The sequence below is a fragment of the Gallinula chloropus genome, assembly GCF_964237585.1.
Source record: "Gallinula chloropus genome assembly, chromosome: 1".
In the NCBI taxonomy this organism is placed as follows: Eukaryota; Metazoa; Chordata; class Aves; order Gruiformes; family Rallidae; genus Gallinula; species Gallinula chloropus.
The window spans coordinates 170,032,882-170,052,187 of record NC_140085.1 but is presented as its reverse complement, the minus strand read 5'-3'; the positions used below and the strand labels follow the sequence as shown (position 1 = coordinate 170,052,187).

The 19,306-nt window shown below is 38.7% G+C and overlaps 1 protein-coding gene across 2 annotated transcripts in view; it reads left to right on the top strand.

Annotated features, from left to right (window-relative positions):
* PIBF1 (progesterone immunomodulatory binding factor 1) overlaps positions 1-19,306 on the top strand; it is a gene marked incomplete at both ends in the record, with an annotated part of 126,385 nt that overhangs the window by 3,197 nt on the left and 103,882 nt on the right. For both annotated transcript variants that reach the window (XM_084277201.1, XM_084277200.1), the window contains 2 exons: positions 6,176-6,295; positions 18,064-18,197. In XM_084277201.1, the coding sequence (XP_084133327.1) occupies positions 6,176-6,295; positions 18,064-18,197 (254 nt within the window). The remainder of the gene's footprint in view (positions 1-6,175; positions 6,296-18,063; positions 18,198-19,306) is intronic.

The following is a 19,306-nucleotide window of genomic DNA, read 5'->3' as shown; positions in this document are numbered from 1 at the left end:
ACTTTGTTCATAGCAGCCTGAATCTTGCTGTGCTTTGGATTTGAGGCTAAAACAGTGTTGGTAACACACCAGTGTTTTGGCTAAAACTGGATGGTCCTTGTACAGCATCAGGGCTTCCTCTTTCCCCACTGTGTCTCCCCCTGTCCCCAGTAAGCAGGCTGTAGGGGTGGCCGTGAGATTGAGAAGGGACAGAGCTGGACATCTGGTCCAAATAAACTAAAGGAGTATTCCATATCGTCTAATGTCATGCTCAGCAATATAAACTGGTAGTAGAGGAAGAAAGGGTGCTTCCAAGATACTGCTCAGAGACTTGCTGGGAATTGGTCTGCTTGTGGGAGGTGGTGAGTGATTGTGTGGCTTTTTTTTATTCATCTCTTTCCTTTGCTCCTTCACTCTTAAGAAAACTTGACACTTGAATCTTCTTGGTTCTGTTCTTTCCAGTCTCTTCTCTGTCCTGCTCCCACTGAAGCAGGGAGTTAGTGAGTGGCCATACAGGTGCTTGGGTTCTGGCCAGGGCCAACCCACTACAAGCTGTAAATTGCTTTCATTTAGAATTAAAGGGAGGTACATGTAGTAGAAACCAATCCGTACTCCTAGAATTCTTACTTTGCCCCAGCTAGAAGTAAAAGACCTTCAGAGGTACGTGTTCTTCTGTATCAGTCCACTTTGACTGGATTCCAGTAGAGGAGAACCTTTTATTCTAAGAAACTGGTGGCTTTAAAGCAGAGCTGTTGTATTTTAAGATAGTGAAGGCAATAGGGTGTTACAAATAATGATGGACACACATTGATGATATGAGATAATAGTTTGAAATTCGACTTGACAGAACCACAGTTGAGATGGCACTTGCAAACATCCCTTAACCTTTCCCTCATGCTTTCCTATATGACTCAATGCAGGGGATAAAGTGCACTTTAAAGTATACTTTAAGACTCATTTTCTTGATTTTGATGTTTGTTAATTATGGTGAAAGAGGGGTGGTATTCCACTTGCAATAAAGAGACAGTGCCTTCACAGACTGTGGGATGTTTCCAGTGCATCCTGGCTTGCTTCTGAGAATGAAGAGGATTTAGATATGTAAACCTTAATTCATCAGAGTATTAGTATTGTACTTATTTGTAGAGCTAGTTATAAAAGGACCTGTAAATGATACAGTGTTAAAGTTCAGTGCGTTTGTTGAGGTATAAATGCTGTATGAGTGAGTTCTCTTGCTGTGTCAAAGTCACAGTACACTGTTTTATAGATACACGCAAGGAAGTAAAACTTGTCATCCTTACCTAAAGGGAGAAATTAATGGGAACATCTTTCTCAAAAGTTCTTAAACTTGGGCTTTTGAAAGTTCTGGGCAAATCTTAAAAGCTCTGAATGACAAACAAGAACACTTAACTTGGGGTGAATTAGGTTATTACCCCCTAGCTGTCTGCTGTACCCACTGCCCTCTGCAGAGGGCAAAACCTCTATCAGAAGGTGGGGTGGTTTTGGCTGATGCCTACATCACCTTCGTGGACAAAGCAGAGTTACCACAAACTGAAATCCACATCAACCTGCTTGAAAGTGGTGTGCAGGAAGCTCTGGGATTTCATGGCATGATTGACAGTGTTCATGTCGTGGTTTCACCCGGCTGAGGGCCAAGACCCACGCAGCTGCCTGCTCCTTAAAGGAAAAGAGCAGGTTAAAGGGAAGGGGAGGGGGGGGGGGTTTGAGAAGTAAGGGAAGGGAAAAGGAAGAGACAGGGGCAAATAACCCCAAGATCAAGAAATTAAGAGGCCCGTGGGTTGGGATAAGGATAGTTTACTAAGATAACAGAAAAATACAATGTAACAATACTAACAGGACTTCAAAGCAAAATATATGAAGCTGTTGATACACAATGCAGTTTCTCACCAAACCATACAACTCAGGCTGTGCCACCCAGAGCCATCCCAGAACCCGACCGTCCCCCAAGAACCGCGCGTCCCGGAGCCGCCCCAGGCCTTCCTCCCATCAGCCCCCTATATCCTGGGCAGGACGTAACTGGCGTGGAATACTCTCTTTGGTCAGTTGGGTCACCTGTCCTGGCTTCGCCCCTCCTTTCTCATGAAGAGCTGAGAAAGTCCTTGACTGTCTGACAGCAACTAGAAACATCAGGGTGTTATCAGCAGTACTCCCATTTTACTCTCAAACACAGCATTCATCTGCTGTTACAAATGAAATTAACTCCATCCTGACCAAAACCAGGACAGTTCAAAAGACTGTGTACCCAGCCAGGACAGATACCAGCAGTTAGTAACCTTGCCAGCTGCTTTAAGCTGCCACAGCACAAATTGAATCTTAGCCTGTCTTTGTGAGTAGAAAAGGGCTCTAAAATACCTGAAGGGAAAGAAGTAACAGCTGTCCTCTGCACCTAATCTGCCTGCCTTTTCCTCTTACAGTCAAACAGTAAATGCTACTTCTGTCTGTGACTCAAAATCCGTATGTGTTCATATGTTTCCTCCTTACACATACCACTTCTTTTTTGAAGAAATCCTTTTTTTTCCCTAATTGAAGATACTCTCATGATACACTGTAATAAGATGCTGTTTTCTGCTGCTTCTCCCATCTTCTTTTGGCAGCAGGATCAGTATAAACCTGAAGGTATCAGTTAATCTCAGTGATTGTTTATCATTACTTTGAATTACTCAGCTGATAGGGATGCTGGTAGGCTAAAGAACCCTTTTGCATATCCTGTCCTTGCATCCAGTTGGCTTCTGAAGGCAAGGAAAAGGATATTGAAGGGAGAAAAGATGTTTTTCTGATGTTTTCAGCTTGGTTTTATAAAATATGTGGCCCTGTATCTGTATGCCAATTAAGTTTCATCTGCTGATACTAGGGGTAAAATTCTTTTTTGTGAGAGAGTTCTGTTTAGAGAAAATTTAAGCAAGGTATTTCCAGGCTTTCTTTTTTTCCTATTTATTGATTACAAAATGGTGTTGTACAATTCTCCAGGGTGCACATAAATGTATATATAATGTTTATGACTAGTATATTAGACAAATAGTAGTAACTGCTTAAATACAATTTTTATATATAAAGATACTGCAAGTTGGAAAAAATACAATTAAAGCAAATGTGAGATGTTTTTCACTTTTCTTCCACAAAGGGGTGCAATAGTGACATGTTTAGAGCAAAATGTTTAATGTTGATGGTGACAAATGAAAAATGTTTTAAGCCCTCTTTTCTTAAAACCATGTGTTTTTATTCTTTGGAATCTAAATGTAAAAATTCTGTTTTGTTTCTTTTGCCATTTATAAGAATGATTTTTAGAAACAGTATATGCTTTAAAATTGTAAAGCCCTTCAGGTTGTTGAACTGGTGCTTGGCAGCTGGATCACACATGCTTGGTGAAGAGAGACTCTTGCAATAACTGTCACTTTTTTCACCTACCTTTTTCTTTATTTAAATATGTCTTTGGGTATATCTCAGTTGTTCAATTTGAGTAAGGTTTTACTTCTTTTTCTAGCTATGTTTTGCTTCCAGACCTCAAAGGCAAAACTTAAGGTGTTTAATAATGGCATCTGTGAATTCTGTTTGGTCCAGTTTTGGTTGCCATGTCTTTCAGGTTGCATCACTTTGCTAGTGACAGTTAATTTGTTTTTTGTTGAAGAAGGCAGTTAACTGATGCAACTACTTTCACTTAACTTGGTTTAACAGAAGCTAACTTTCTCTTCCTTTGCACTCACCCACTTCTGGTTTAACTCTGGTTTTCCATAAAAAGCGATGGGCACATGCCAAGAAGCTTTTTTAATCGTCTAGGAAGTGGTAACTGTACCCTTACAGCACATCTATATAAACTTGTAATTTTTAAGATAAGCAATTCTTTCTGAAATCCCATTACAGTAATTTTTGTTTCTGCTGTAGTGATTTGGCAGGAGGCAACGTGTGCTTTGACTGCTGAGTTACATCAATGTTTATTGTTAATCAGGCAAGCTAAATAACGATAAAAGTTCAACTTGTGCTACCTTCCCCTCATCTGCTGCACTCGTTTGCACTTTCTTATTACCATGTATTGATCTTTTTATGTGAAGACAGTACAGATGTGTTTATCCTTGATATTTGTATTCCATGTTATCTTGGTTTGACAGTGTTGTTTTAGGGCTGTTGTGGTTTGGGAAGTAAATGTGGCATTTCCTAGAGAAATCTGAGTAAAAATACAGAAACTTAAGGGGAAAAGCTAGATGTGGTTTTAGAAAAAATAAACCCACAGTGCTTTAAATTGTTACCAAATGGTAATGATTAAAGGGTTTTTTTAAAAGAAAAATAATTTTTAAACTTTGTAATCGCAAAGAGGGTTGGAGCGAAATTCAGACGTAATCCAACAAGTTTTAAAAGAATTAATCTAGATGAAAACTGTAGTCAGTGAAAGCTGAAGTTGAAAGATTCAAACTGTACTTCCTCACTGCTTTGCAAGCACATGTCTAAAATGGTGTTTGCTCTTTTTCCTGAGGAAGTACTTGAAGCCTGTTGTAATTCAGAAGTTAGAAAGAACCTGCAAAACCAAGTTCACCATTTGATTTCATGCAAACCCATTGGAAGCAACCTGACTTCACAGGTGGACACAATCTTAAGTATGGAAGGAACAAAATACTGCAATAATAAAGTAGGGGAATAAAAGGCAGTAATGGGCAGTTCACTTCTTTTCCCAATAAAAATTATAGTATATGTCCTACTTGAGCATATGTTTGTTTTGCATCTGAATGTAAGGATGAAAAGTGGGGCTTTCTTGAGTACAACTAATTCAAACAACTATAGCTTTCAACACCCACAACACTGGGGGGAAAAAAGAAAACAGAAAGCAAGCAAACCCAACCAACCACACTTTAGAAATGCTCACTTTTCTGCCTCACTCTAACTTTTCAGTCATGTTGCACATTTGCTTTATTGTGTAAAGCAAACTACACCTATGTTTACATTGCAATTTTCCATGGCTTCTGTGTTTTTTTAGAATGGTATGCTGTCAGTTATGTGAAATATACCTGGAACTTTTCTTTGTCTTCTGCTCTTCACAGGTAGCAAAACAGAGGCCTGTTTTCCTTCTGCATGGAAGTGTAGCGCAGCTTGCTCTTGAATGCTTATCTGTGCGTTCTTGCTTGTATTTCTTCCCTAACCATGTATCAAAGAAAGCATTAGTGATGAGGCTGTGGGATAGCTTTTGCATGAAAATAGCACTTAATTATCTATTCTTTTCATCCCCCCAAATGAACATTAATCTGGGAGTAATAACCTCCATGTATGTGTGCACTAGTGTATATTAAAATAGCTCTTTCTTCTTTGTTTCGTCCCTCTGCTTTTTACTACAGACTTTGTAGTTTTAATACTGTGTTTTCCAGTATTTTTTTCTTGCTCAGTAGAAATGCTGTGGAAAAACTTTATGGAACTGAGACTACGCCTAGGACTGGAGTGGGAGAAGAGAGAGGAGTACGTGTTATGGATTGTAACTTTTTTGAAGAAGTCCTTTTACAAGGCTTCTTTCAGTACTAATTTAGCAGAGCAAAGTCTTTCAGAGGCTCAGTTGCATGGTACCAGCTAAACCCATATAGCAACATGTTAGTGCTGAAAGCCATGTGTGGGGTGTGTCGTGGTTCTTTCTGGTTCGGTCCTGTTCCTGCTTCCTGTGCTTGCTCGTGCGTTTTCTTCTTGGTGTAGGTTCAGCACACTGAACTGGCAGAAAATAAAATGAATCTCTCTCTCCCTTTCTGTGCACTCCATAAAAATTTATATTGGTTTGGTGGAAATCAGCAAGTAAAGTTCTTTTAATGCTAAATAGGCTTTTTTTTCCCCCCTTCCTCTTTTTATGCTCTTAATTGAGTAGGCTCTAGATTTGGCACAAGTAAGAGGGTGGGACCATGTGGACCATGAGCAGCTGGATTTTTTTAATGAGGTAGTCTGACTGGGAGCTGCCTTAGTTGAACAGATATGTATATATTTACCTTTACTTCTCTATTTTTTTATTCAGTGCCAAACACAAATTGATTATTTCCTAGCTGCTGATGTCAAAAGCTAAAGAATGTCTTTGGTTTAACCTTCTTGTCCCCAGCCAGCCTTTCTGGTACAAACTGTGAATTACTGCTGTAAAATACCTGATTTGTTTTGGGGATTTTTTGTGTCACGATTGCAATTTTGCTAATCTCAATTTTGAATATGTATCTTGTTACTCTAGATCCAATTCTATGAAGTAGTCCATTCCTTAAGAAGAGAGCTAAGTGATCTACAGATGAAAAAGGAGAGCCTGACAGAAGAACTAAGTGGGTACAAATCACAACTGAAGTGTCTGACAGAGGTCTGTGCACCTTAATTCTCTCAATTAAGAAACTGTGTAATTATATATATATAGCAGATTACGAATTTTTCAAGGCATTAGTCATGTATAAGATACAAAAAAGATTGTTTTCCTGCATAAAAATAACTAGGGTAAGGAGGGGCAAGGAAGGGAAGTGGGAGCATGCTGTATGCCTTGCATAAGAGCTAACATTATCTTACATCTACCTTTAAGATTTGCTCATGGGACTGTTTAGGATAGACTCTTAGCAGCTGTGCTGTGATTTCTGAGGGAAAGGCTAAAGGAAGGGAAGCTGAGAAAGGAGATGCATCCAACAGTAGCTGAAGGCAATGATGTCTTGGTAGTAAATTGCTTCACCTTTTGTTTTAATGATATGAAAATGAATTCCTTAAGAATTCTTTGGAGTTGCATCTTGTCTGTTACGCTTTTCAATTTTTAATATTTTAATTTTCCTATTTATTTTTATACTAATGAAGAAGATTATTTTATTTCAAACAACGCAGAGAAACAAATTATCTAAATATATTGGTTTTATTTTCAAAGAGTAAAGGAGTTGAAACAGTTTAAGGATAGTGTTGGTTTTGAAGGACTTATAAATGTTTGTAGTATTCTTAGAATGTATATGGGAGGAATTGTATTTTAGCTTAGTTCTGCAGGATCTGGAGTTGTAATAAAACAGTTTCAGCTACCCAGAGTATATTTAGGCAAGTTGTGCCTGGCAGGGACTTAAATGCCACTGTCATTTTACTACTTCTGAAATTATTCTGTAGTCACCACTTTATTTCTTACAGAATAATCAGATATAAGGAGATATTCATTACACAGGATTGTCTTGTGAAATTTCATTATTTTCACTTCTCTTTTTGATTGAATTAGAAAAAATAGTCAATAAAATGTTTGCATTTATGTGCTTCAGCATTATTTTATGTCCTGCTCTCTGGTCATAATTGAGGTTAAATTAATCCCGTTAACTTTGATTTACATGAGCATTTCCCTTCATTGTACATTTAATGTGTTATGATTTAATGAAATTCTACAGGAGGATTTTGGCCTTCTGAGATTTGACTGGCATCTGTGTTAATTTTGCTGCAGCAATTTAACTGGATAGTACATAACAGTAAATAAAGTTATGCTGTATTTTTATTTTGTACATTGATCTTTCTTTAATAAAGAAACTGCTAGTTTTGTGCTTTTTATACCACATGGTGGCAGTATCTACCTTTCCCAATGATGTAGAAGTTTGAAGTTCGCTGTGTGATTTTTTTGATGCTTGGGAGACAGAACTAGAATGTTGCCTGTGTTGAATTGAGGTGGTTCTTTGAGTGGTTATACTCTCTTTGCATAATTATACTTAAAATGGGAGACAGTGAGAATTAATACCTTGTTAAATAAACACAGGTAAGAGTTGCAGATGTTGAAATGTCACAAGAAAAAAAGTCATAAAGTTGTTCATAAAAAATATTCCTTGGGTATCTCAGTTCTTCTGTGTGCACAAAAAAATCCCAAATCCAAGTCTTCACCCTGTCTGTTATGCAGAGAGATGATGTGTGTTGGATATTCAATGGAATGTGACCAGATAGGAGGTACTTTATTTATGGTGAGATGTTTTGCCCCTGGCAAGCTCTGATTTCTCCTAGTGACTTGATGAGTGTCACGGTAACAAGGTACCTCAGGCTGTTTGAGATAATAGGGTAAGAGGAACATCATCAGTATGTGAGGGTAGTTTAGAATCTCTAATACACTTCATGCTGTAAAGCTAACATACCCAAGCATCTGGTGAAGCTTATGAAGAAGTGGTTTCAAGGTATACTGAGTTCCTGTGATACGGTCAGGCTTTACTGCAAGGAAACTTATCAGAAGGAAATAAAGCACAGTTTTGTTCAGAGCCCTACTTAAGTTCTCACACCCCTTTTTTATTGTTTTTGTGGGTTTTCAATCATTCTTTTTTTTCCTGCTACATGAAGAATAGCTGCTGAAGTTCTCTGCATATTATTAAATAACCTAGGCTCTTCAAATACTTCCTTTGATTTCCCATCCAATATGCCATAAATTTTAAGTTTTCTCCAACAGTTGCAATATTTCTTTTCTCTGCATAGTTTATCAACAAAGCATCTGCTCTGGGTTTAACAGTTCTTTAGGAATACCAATACAGACTTCTGAAATACGAAGTTAAGGCAAGTTGTCTTTTTTCCTTTTCTTTCTTTGTGAAAATAAACTACTTTTTACCATAAACGTTCCTTTATTTCTGCTCTTGCAAATAATTAAGGATTTTCCTGATCAATTTCAAGACACTTTTTTCCTTTTTGTGGAACATAGGAAGGAATTAAAATGCATGCTTATCTCAAATCATTCTTTTAACTACTAATGGCTTGGGAAGGAAGGATTTTGTTGGCTGTTCTGGTGGTTTATGGCTGACAGACTAGTTTTGAATACAATCTATACATGAAGATATTCACCCAGAGCTAAAGTAATGAGAAATATGAGAGTATTAAGTATAGATTCATAGGAAGGTCTATTTAGCTAACAAAGAATTGAAAGGGTTTTTTAAAAAAAAAAAACACATCCCAAGTTTGTCTAATGTGTTAAGTCAACTCTAGGAAAATTTAAGTGTGAAATTAATTAAGATAACCACTGTTTAACATCAGCTGTGTTATTTTGTGACAGGATGGCTGCAGTCCTTTAATTTCTTCAAAAGAAATGAGCTCTGATCTTATTCTTGTTCTGGAGTGTGAACAGATTATTCTGTCTTCTCTGCTCATGGGCCTTTATATACTGTTTTGTGGGAAAGCAAAGCAGCAGAGTTCTGACCTCTGAATGCCTTTACAATGAGCTGACATGGGCATGTATCGGTTATATAAAACAAGGTCTTCAAACACACTAAATCTTTTTCTGCTCTGTGCTGCCTTTTTAGTTTTATTTTATATGGGGGGGAGGGTGGCCAATCACCAAACAAAAAACTAACAAAACTCATTGTTGGCACAACAGATCTAGCCTGGCATGAAAGTGGGTTCGGTGGCCTGGTAATTGTGACCTCTCAGCCAATTGAGTTTATAAGCGTCCAGCTGCACAGTACCAGGTAGGGAGCTTGATTCTGTGAAAATGGAGTTCTAAAAAGTAACTTTCTAAGACTTGACAAATCTACATGTTCTTCATGTTTAGGAAATACATTAATTTGTATTAGAAAAACATTTTATTTGTGACTTCAGAGCATAAGAGCCATCTTTCAGATGTTTGTCGCTTGTATTTGCACTCTAGGTATATGAAAGGAGGTGTAGAGAAGTGCTCTGTTAGCACTAATTTCATTCTCAATGTGGTAAGGAGTAAGGCCACTAAAACTCCACAACTTTGTTACAAGGTTCTGGTTGGTTGGTTGCTGCTGCTCTGAGTTAGTACTTAATCAAATTCAGCCTGCTGAATCTGCAGCACAGACTGAGTAGGGTGGGGAGATGCTTCTGACAACTGGTAGCAAAGAACAGTGTGTGAAGACAGATTTCTAGCACTGGAACATAATCTGATAAACTCAGCTAAGTGTCAAAAGATCTTTGTCACCACTTTCTGCTTTTAAAGTGGTCAGTATAAGTGGTTCTGTAGTGCTACCACTAAGTTGGTGGCTCTCTGTGCACAATTGTTGTGTCTGTGATTTAAAACAGTGTGGTTGGCTCATCTGATTGTGGGGGCAATGGAACTGGTAAAAGTGATGCTCTTGTATTTCAGTGCTGACTGTTCTGTCACCAAATATATAGTACAGATTTGTTTCAGTCCTCCTTTTAGTGTTCAGTGCCTCAAGTACAAATAATGTTGGCACCACCACCTTTGGAGGTACAGATAAAGAAGAAATTGCAGCTATAGCGTTGTTACCAGGAGCTTCCCAGAAACAAAACCAGCTTCTGATGTGTGTTCCTGTGCTGAACATCAGTGTACTATTTTCAGAGTTGTTTGCTTCCAGTGGTTAGAACTTTCCCTCAGACAGATGTAATTTACTACTCGCGTGTTTCAAGGCTGGGAGAGAGTCTGAAAGAGAATTCTGCTTTTCTTTGCAGCTCTAGAAGATTAAGTATTGCTTTCTTCTTCTGGCTGTGAGTTTCTTGGCAGTGTTTTCCTGGAATTCAGTCTTGATACAGTTTTATCAGGGCTTCCTTTCTTTAGTTTGAGTTTGGGTTTTTTTTTTTCTGTAGAGTTGCCTTCAGGACTTGAAATCAAATTTACAGTTACCTAAAAGCTATGGTTAAGCCTAAAGACAAAGCTGGATGTATGTAGGACAGAGATCTCCTTTAAGACCACGTCTCTGAATTCGGATTAGTAACTGTCAGGTTTTGCTAGACAAACCTAACAGTTTTCTTTGTGATGTTTCCCAGCTGGAGGGAAAAAATTTCTCTAGTTTTCAGAGACTGAACGAACTTAGAGGATCAGTTGTCACTAGATGTATCTGAATGTTGTAAAACTGAGGCTACTGTGGCTACCCCAAGAGGACTGCATTCCCTAAGATTTCTTCTGAACTTTGCACATCTGTAATTCAAGACTACACTCTAGAACCCTTCCCCAGCCCCCTGAGACCAATTCTTTAAAGCAGTGCTTTGCTTGCTTAGTCTTCATGTCTCTCTCAAAGGACAGGTGAGGCCTCGTTCCTAAGTGAGCTATGTGCCTTCTTTCCTTCATTACTGTAAATAGTTATCTTGTTCAGGAAAAAAACTGCAAAGGAAAATATTCTACCAATAACTATTAGCTTGGGGCAGCTGTTTAACATTTCTAAGACTCAAGAAAGCTTAGGTATCTATAAAAGTTGCCTTTTCTAACCAATGTCTTTCTGCCTTTTGTTGTATATAGCTGTGGCTTGTATAGACAGCTATCCATTGTTCAGAAGATCCGAATTCTAGTCTCTAATGCAATGATCTCAAGCATCCTTTTTACCTGAGAACAGTACACTGAAGATTCTCATTAGCTCAGATCCAGAGAGAAAGAACTTTATTCCCCTTGCTTTCCATTGCTTTTCTTGCAGAGCTGCACTGTATTGAAAGTAGTTCAACATTTTTGTTTACAGGGTTTTTTTTGGTAGCAGATAGTACCCCATCTACAGTCCTTGGCAGATTACAAATTTTATACCAACATACTAGAAGAGATGTCTTGCTTATCCAGTTGTGTAGCTGCTTCATCACATTTAGCCAGTTGCATTCAAATATATAATGCATTGACCAGTAACTTTTGAATGTGTACTATATAAACAGCTTGAAGCAAAATGTCATCTTTACTGTGCAGGAGCACCTCATTCTCTTGGGTTTGTCTGGCATAAAGTTGACTTTCTTCCTAGTAGCTGATACAGTGGTGTGGTTTGGATTTAGGATGAGAAAAATGTTGATAACACACTGATGATTTAGTTGTCAGTCAGTGACGTTTTCAGCTTCTCATGCCCTGCCAGTGAGAAGGCTGGAGGTGCACAAGAAGCTGGGAGGGGGGCACAGCCAAGGACCACTCACCAAAACTGACCGAAGGGATATTCCATGCCATATGACATCATGCTTAACATATAGCTGGGGAGAAAGCTGCTGGGCAGCGTGTAGGAGATGTGGAGTGATTGCTGCTTGGGGACTGGATCAGCATTGGTCAGCAATTATATTGTGTATCACTTGGTTTTTATATATTTTATTTTCTGTCCTATTAAGCTGTCTTTATCTCAACCCATGAGTTTTATACCCCCCCCCCACCCCCCACCCCCCCCCCCAGTTCTCTCCCCTGTCTCACGGAGGGGGTGTGAGCAAATGGCCACGTGTTATTTAGCTGCCTGTTGTGTTAAACCACAACAGTCATCCAAATAACTCGAAGAAACTGGCTTTCATATCACAGTAGTATAGTAACTTTACATTTGCCTCTGGTTTTAAGAACATTAGGATATTAACAGAAAGTGCTGGCTTGTGTAAATGATCCCTCAAAATGAAGTTCTTTTAAATAAACTTTTTAAAAGCAGGATCACTTTCTTCTGTTGGCTTATCTGTAGACAGTGTGAAGTCATGCTACTTCTGCGTGATTGGCTGATGAATCTTTTCCCTACATTTCTGTTGTTTATCTTATCCCCAAAGGTATTATGTGTCACTAATTCTGTACTTGGAATTTAGATAGATGTTCATTTCAGTGACTGCTATAAGTTGCTGTTCATTCCAGATGGAGGATAGTAGCAAAGTTTGCTGTCATAAAACTGAGTTCTGTCATTACAGAATCTCAGAACTGTTTAGGTTGGAAAAGACCTTTAAGATCAGCAAGTCCAAAGGTTAATCTAATACTGTCAGGTCCACTGCTAAACTGTGTCACCAAGCACAACATCTACTCTTCTTTTAAACACCTCCAGGGATAGTGACTGAATGACTTTCTGGGCAGCCTGTTCCAATGATTGACAATCCTTCTGGTAAAGAAATTTTTCCTAATACATATTCTAAACCTCCCCTGACACAACTTGAGGCTGTTGTTGTATGGCTTGGTACTTGGGAGAAAAGACAGACCCACCTGGCTCTTTTTAGTAGTTTTAGAGAGGGATAAGGTCTCCCTTCAGTGTCCTTTTCTTCAGGCTAAGCAACTCCAGTTTGCTCAGCTGCTCCTTATAAGACTTGTGCTCTAGCCCCTTCACCAGCTTTGTTGCCCTTCTTTGGATGTGCTCCAGCATGTCAGTGTCTTTTAGAGGGGGGCCCAAAACTGATCACAGCATTTGAGGTGTGGCCTCCCTAGGGCTGAGTACAGGGACACAATCACTTCCCTTGTGCTGCTGGCCATGCTATTTCTGATACAAACCAGGATGCTGCTTCCCTTGGCCACCTGGGCACACAGCTGGCTCATCTGGCTTTTGACCAAAACTCTCAAGTCCTTTTCCACTAGCAGCTTTCTAGCCACTCCTGCCCAAGCCTGTAGCATTGTGTGGGCTTACTGTGATCCAGGCGCAGGATCTGGTACTGAGCCTTGTTGAATTTCATACAGTTGGCCTTGGGTCATTGATCCAGCCTGTCCAGATCCGCTGTGGAGCCTTCCTACCCTCCAGCAGATCAACACTTCCTCCCAACTTAGTGTCTGCAAACTTACTGAAGGTGCGTTCAGATTCATTTGGTCAGATGGTTGATGATGATATTAAAGAGAATTGGCCCCAGTACTGAGGTGTGGGGAATGCTGCTTGTGATTGGCCACCAACTGGATTCAGCTCCATTCACCACAACTCTTTGGGCCTGGCCATCCAGCCAATTTTCACCCAGCAAAGAGTATGAACTTCAAGGCCATAAACAAGTTTCTCCAGGAAAATGCTGTGGTAAATGGTGTGAAAGGCTTTGCTGAAGTTTAGGTAGACAACATCTGTGTATGTTTAGTTTTTCTACCAGTTTGGGTTTTAAATGGTGCACATGAGACAAGTTCAGAATCTTCTTGCCTGAAATACCCATCTGTTAGCAATGTTTGTAAACCAAATATAAATGCTTCCTGGTAGGGAATGCTTCACGTGCTCTGTAGAAGCCACCTGTACTGGTTAGTACTGGTTTTCTTGGACAGCTCTGTTAACAGTTTCTTTAAGCAATGTTTCCCTGCCCATCAGGGTTTTTTTTTAACCTCCTCTGACTTGCTGCTCTCTGGATTAGCAAAAATTAGCAAGAAGATGAAGAAAAGCCATGCATTTTTGGAAGGAACATCAGTCATCTTCCATGTGAGGAAGTTTTTTTGTCCTTTTTTTTTTTAAGGTTTGTAGACTTTATTTATTATTGTTACTTCCAGGACCTCATTCATGTCCTTGAAAGTGCTCTGTATCTTGATCCTTTTGCTTTAGCAGGACAAAGCCTGTTCCTCAAGATTTCCAAGCTATCTCTTGAAGATAAATTGAAAGATAAAGCTATTCCATTGCAGAGATCTTAAAATCAGTTCAGGGAACGTGGACAATGTTATAAAAAACTAAATTAACTTTCATCACATGCAAAGCAAGGGTTATTCTTCCTAAGCACAGACAACTTCATTGTATGTCTTTAAGATACACAAGCTGCTTTTATAGCAATATATCTGCTCCCTGGAGATATGCATGCCATGTATGGTTGGGTTGGTTTTGTGCATGTTAGCCTGTAGACTACTTGGCTAGCTTGCCCTGTCAACATTTTTTTCCTGTGATTAAAATACAACTAAAAGATTAGATAGTTGGAAAACTGTGACCTGTTCAATAGAATTAGTATTTCTTCAAGACCTACAGTACATCTTTAAAAAACAAGCAAACCAAATCAAGCCTCCTTTTCTTAGTTACCTGTTAAATGGATTGATACTTTAGGTATGTCTTTGTATCACTTTTAAAAAGTAGATTTTTAACTTCCCTTCCCTGGAGTCAGCATATTATGACATGACACTGATCTGTTAAATAGAGTTCCAAACCTAGTTTAAGTCTCAGGTATTAGAAAGAACTGATTTTGTAGATATTTAACTGTTTTGTTAATTGGTGCTTTAGAGCTCCTTATAAGAAATTTGTCCAGGGGGTAACAGATTTCATTTTGTATCTGTAGTTGGCTTCTAGCTGCTAAAATGTGTGATACTGTAGGAGCTTCAGTAGCCCACGTTGCGATGGCTGCACGAATTCCAGCATGGTATTGGCAGCAGAATGGCATGGCATGTCCACAGAGGAATTTTTCCCAAACTTAATCTTTCAATTCGCACTTAAAATTTAAATGCCTTTACCAGCATTTCCCTTTGCAACATGAGTCATGTTTGTACTGCATACCCAGTACTTGCACCTGTGTGTAACATATTTGGAACTCTCGCTAACTTGTACGAAACACCTTCAAAAACATCTGACAGGCTTTACCATTGTGATAATGCCATCTTTATAAATGATGTCAAGATAATTGGTTTAAGAAGGCAGTTTTGTGTAGTGTTAATTTGTTTAATTTGTATCCATTAATTAGGGTAAACATCAAAATAAGCCACATTTACCTATATATAGTTATGTCTTTAGATGATATATTCTTAATGATATGCCATGCAAAATTATTATGGAAACTTTCTCAGTGTTGTGATTTTGTGATTGTAACCTAATGTGATTTTAGTGAAAATAAAAATTAGAAGATTTGTGAAATAAATAAATTTTTGTTCATAGCAACAGAATAGTTCCAGTATCTTTAGTTTCTTACAAGCATTTAGGTATGGGTACTTTTTTCAAGAAAACATTATGTCAGTCTTTCAGTTTCTGGTGCCTGTGGATTTGCTCAGTGTGTTCTGAGTCTTTCCAGCCTGGAGAAGAGAAGGCTCCAGGGAGACCTAATTACTGCCTACCAATATCTAAAGGGGTCCTATGGGAGAGGGACTGTTCACCAGGCAGTGTAGCGATAGGACAAGGGGTAAATGGCTTCAAGTGACAGAAGGAAGGTTTAGATTAGATGTTAGGAAGAAATTCTTTACTAAGAGGGCGGTGAGGCACTGGCACAGGTTGCCCAGAGAGGTTGTGGGAGCCCCTTCCCTGGTAGTGTTCAAGGCCATGTTGGATTAGGCTTTGGGCAACCTGTTCTAGTAAAGGTGTCCCTGCCCACAGTATGGGGATTGGAACTAGATGGTCTCTGAGGTCTCTTCCAACCCAAAGCACTCTGTGATGCTATGATCTGTCTCATAGAGTATTATGATTGTGTTCATTCCTCCTAGTAGGCCACATGTAGGAGTCATCTACTCCATACATGCTATTGTCCAAACCTCTGTAATGAAAACAAGCCTGACACGATTACTGTCCTCCCTTATAACTCTGTACAAAAGCATAGCTTTTGGTTTATTCTGGATAGTTATGCATTTACACAATGTCTCTCACTGCAAAATAAATCTAATTTGTAGTATCTAACTGGTTGGTTCAGTAATCACATCTTAATGCAGTCATTTGGTTTTGTGTTCACCTTCAGTAAATAATTTTGTGATGTCCATTCACTGTAATCGAGTGGAGTTGTTGTTTATCCACCATCCATTATCAATTACCAAACCTGCCATCTATCAGCCATGGCAGAAAATATCCCCCTAAGTCAGCAGTATTCAGAGACAAGTGTTTAAAAATCACTATGATGGTTTTAGTTGTTATTAGTTATGATTAAGTTATATCTAGTTGTTGTAAGTTATGAATTATTAAAAATCCTTGAAGGGGAGGCTTTATCACTGTGTTGAGTCTACATGGAGAAAATTAGGATTTGGAACAAATTTGTTCCCAAATGAGGTGTATGGAGTTGCTGCACAGAATTAACACCTAGTAGTAGTATTTTCTCACAGGATGGAAAGATGGTGAGAGAACTGTGAAAGCATGTACATGTTAGTTTAATCTTGTGCAGTAATCAGATATTGATTTAAATGCAAATTTAATTTTGAAGATGGTATAGTAATCTTTCTAATGCTTTTAACCCTGTTTTGCCTCGTGTTATGAGCAGTTTAAGTCCCGAACACACCAACGTATCCTCCTAGGAACAATCACGATAGTGAACTATACTAGGAGTCAAATACAGGGTTGGTGTATATATTGGAATGTTCTCATATGAGTGTTCAGGATACTGTCGTGTGGTTTAGGAAATGGTAACCCAAGGATTATGGATTTAGGTTACCACAGAAAAAAATCTGCATGCCTGGAAGGTATTCTCAAATGCTTAACAATCAATTCTTTTTGCTGCCAATGTAGTATAGGCAGAAACTCATCATATTTTAGTTGGTTTTGTGAAAAGAAAAAATTACTCAGTAGTCCAGCATTTAGGATGAACAAGTAAGGTAAGTTTTGTTAAACACCTGCTTTATGAAAATAAATACCTACTCTGTAATAAATGCTGAGAAAACGAGTCTTGCTTGTGGATTAAGGTAGAAAAGTCTGGTGTTCCTGTGAGGGATGGAAGGCAAGATGATGGTGATGATTGTTTTTTTCAAAAGGAATAATCAGTGTTTCAAAAGACATAAACTTTCTGTGTGTTATCTTGCTTTGGTCCCTTTTTCTAGTTCCCATAGTAATCTCTGAAAGTATACAAGGAAGAAAAAGAGGGGGAAATGGAAATCAGTGCTGAAAGACCAGTAAATCATAGACTCATAGAATGGTTTTGGTTGGAAAAGACCTTCAAGATTTTTGAGTCCAACCATCTATCCAGCCCTACTAGGTCCAATACTAGACCATGTCACCAAGCACATCATCATAACTTCTTTTAACCACCTCCAGGGATGGTGACTCAACCACCTCCCTGGGCCGCCTGTTCCAACATTGGGCAACCCTTTCAGTAAGGAAAAGAATGAGCAACTTTATCCCCCCACCTCCCTCTTCTTCCACTTCTTCAGATAATATGCTTCAGCAAACATAAGCTACCAGGTACAGTTTAGGAATAACTAGCTGAAATTTTTCCTGCAATGACAGAGGTTCCCAAGCTTGCTGAACAACCAGTCCTCTTTCTTTTCTTCAAATGGGCCTGTGAGTGTCTTCCCAAGGAAACTTGTTTGAAAATATTGTAAAGGTGATGTGACATTTTGCTCTTACTGTAGGTTTGTAGACCGCTGGCTGTATATATAAGGGTTACTGATCTTAGAAGTTTTGCTAATGGATAATTGTGTTAGAAAAAATAGGTACATTAAACCAATTATTTTGACTGAGATAAGCTAAGTATCAGCATAACTGGTTACTTTGTGATGTATGCTGATTTCCAAATACTCTGACAATTTAAAATGCTGGCACTTGAATATTCACAAGTGGCCTTCACAAAAGTTAGTCTGTGTTTGCTTTACATAGATACCAGTGTAGCTGTGATTGTTTCACTTTAAAATGTCTTACTTTCTAGAGCTATGAAGAAGAGAGAAGGAATCGATCAGAACTTGAGGTTAGATGCCAGCGTTTAACACTGGAACTGGCTGATACGAAGCAGATGATTCAGCAAGGTGATTACAGACAAGAAAACTATGATAAAGTGAAATGGTAGGTATCTCTCTAGTTCTATTAACTTACAATCATTAATAGATAAACTGTAACCTTGACTGACAAGAGTTTTTCGTTTCATTACTTTTGTGTTATCCGGAACACAGGTATTTTTCTTTACCTCAGTCCACTAACAGTTCAGTTATCTCCTGTAGCATATTGCAGTCATAGGATGAACAGCATAATCCACTGCATCAAATTATCTCTCTAGAAGTTTATACTTAGGGATTCACTGTGTTTTCAGAAGAGCGTACAGATCTCATGACAGCTGTAAGAAGTGGGAGCCAAGCCCCTTAGAACAAGTACTCTTTTTTTTCCTAGTTTGAAAGCATTGATATAACAAAAGGCCCTGTGCTCTACTGCGTGGTGCCTACACAGAGAATTAAGAGGATATGACCTTTGGAATTAATATTTAACAATTTAAGATCTCATTGTAACCATAAATTTGAAAGGGTGTTTCTGAGAAACTCTTAGTCAGAGAATCTTAGGGTTACCTTAGTGAATTGGTTTTACTGCAGGGAGTCCCAGTGTCTCTTTTCAATTTAAAAAAACAGATTTTGGAGTTGTGGGCTGTGCTTCGAACGCCTACCTCATAAACAACAATTGCAAAATAGTGAAAATTGGCTTCTTGTAAATACCCTCATAGGCATATACTTCACAGTCCAGCTTTTTCAGAGTGCATGCAAGTACAAGAAATCTGGCTTTTGGCACATTTGTAGGGGAATAGATTAAAAAATAGGGATTATGAATAGAAAACACCCTCTCAACTCCTTATTTGTTCATACTGAATGAACTCAGGCACAGTTCCTGACACAAAGTCATTTGAAGGAGAGTCTGTCTTCTGTGCACAGCTCTATGTACTAAAACAACTCTGGAATCTACCTGGAAGCTTGTTGCAAATAGGATGGATTGATGCTTATGGTTTGCTTCCCATGTGCAACTGCATCTTAATAAGTGGATTGTAATAACTTTCATGTGAATAGCCCCAGTGTTTAACAGCGTACATTTAAAATAGTCTTGAGTTGAAAAAGGCATGGATAAACGTGCCAAAACTATATTTGAGAGAGTAGGTTGTATTCATCTGGGTAGGCACAGACGAAGGGGAGGGG